The sequence below is a fragment of the Magallana gigas genome, chromosome 6 (assembly GCF_963853765.1).
Source record: "Magallana gigas chromosome 6, xbMagGiga1.1, whole genome shotgun sequence".
Taxonomy (NCBI): Eukaryota; Metazoa; Mollusca; class Bivalvia; order Ostreida; family Ostreidae; genus Magallana; species Magallana gigas.
In genome coordinates, this window is record NC_088858.1 from 7,892,122 (window position 1) to 7,893,166 (window position 1,045).

Here is a 1,045-nt window from a genome sequence, read left to right on the forward strand (position 1 = left end):
TGCTCATGCATTTGCAGCTGGAAAGTAAGTTATAAAATTTAAAAAAAAAAAAAACAGTATAAAATCTGAATGTTTGAGACATTACCTTAAGTGTACCAAAGGAATTCTCCATTTCAATCTTGAATATAATTTCTTTCAGAAAATTTGAGAATGTCTATATTGGCTATGGTCACAAATACAACATGGACAACTACAATCCCCCACAGACCGCACCAATTCAGGAGGAATTCCCCAGCGGCCCAGAAATCACCGAGGCTGAGGATCCAACTGTGGAGGAGGAGAACGCCCTCAGGAATGCCCAACAAGAGGCAGCTGAAGCAGCAGAGGAGATGGAAGAGGCAGAAGAGGAGGAGGATGATGAAGATAACTGATGATTAGGCAGGGGCAGTAACTCTGTTACAAATAAATGAGTTTTGATGAGAAAAAGGAGCAGTTGTCAACTGTGGACTTTATGGAAGTTTAAAATATTTGCAATTTGTTCAGTGTTGACATTCATACATTGATGGCAAATGTAAAGGAAAAAATGAAAATAGACATCATTCATGAATACTTTGTAAAACTTTTGTATATAATATACTGAATAAATTATCATTTTTACTGAAATTTTGGTGTCTATTTACTGTTGTTGTTTAGGGTTGAAGCCTTGAAGGTGGCACTCTTAAAGTATAGCCTGTATACAGAGCAGGGAAGTCTCTAAGTAGCATGTAATTGCTACATGTATATATACAGAAGATTTCAAATTGAATACAACCCCTTTACCCAATGTCACCAATACTCACCATCTTTCTTTAGTTCAAATCATAATTTTTCACCAAACCACAAGTATTTGTGATCAGAACCCTGGCCAACCTTGCTCTATAAAAGCTGGAACATTACATCATCTGAAATTTATGAATAGATTAAGGTGTTTTGGGGCCAGTCTTATTTATTACAAATTGTTGGCTCTGGGAAGCTCTATGTTCTCTCAAATCTTGTGTCAACGGATTGCCAATGAACTAGAAAAAAATTATTATGGACAGGGAACTCACTGAAATGCTCAAATTTC

General features: G+C 36.4%; 1 protein-coding gene across 1 annotated transcript in view; it reads left to right on the forward strand.

The window, feature by feature from the left end:
* The window catches only part of LOC105338883 (radial spoke head protein 4 homolog A), a 6,240-nt gene extending 5,637 nt beyond the window's left edge, over positions 1-603 (forward strand). Inside the window, exons 8-9 of the mRNA XM_011444173.4 lie at positions 1-24; positions 140-603. The exon at positions 1-24 is cut by the window's left edge and continues 346 nt beyond it. Of these exons, the coding sequence (XP_011442475.2) occupies positions 1-24; positions 140-371 (256 nt within the window). The 3' untranslated portion in view covers positions 372-603. The remainder of the gene's footprint in view (positions 25-139) is intronic.
* The last annotated feature ends 442 nt before the right edge of the window (positions 604-1,045 follow it).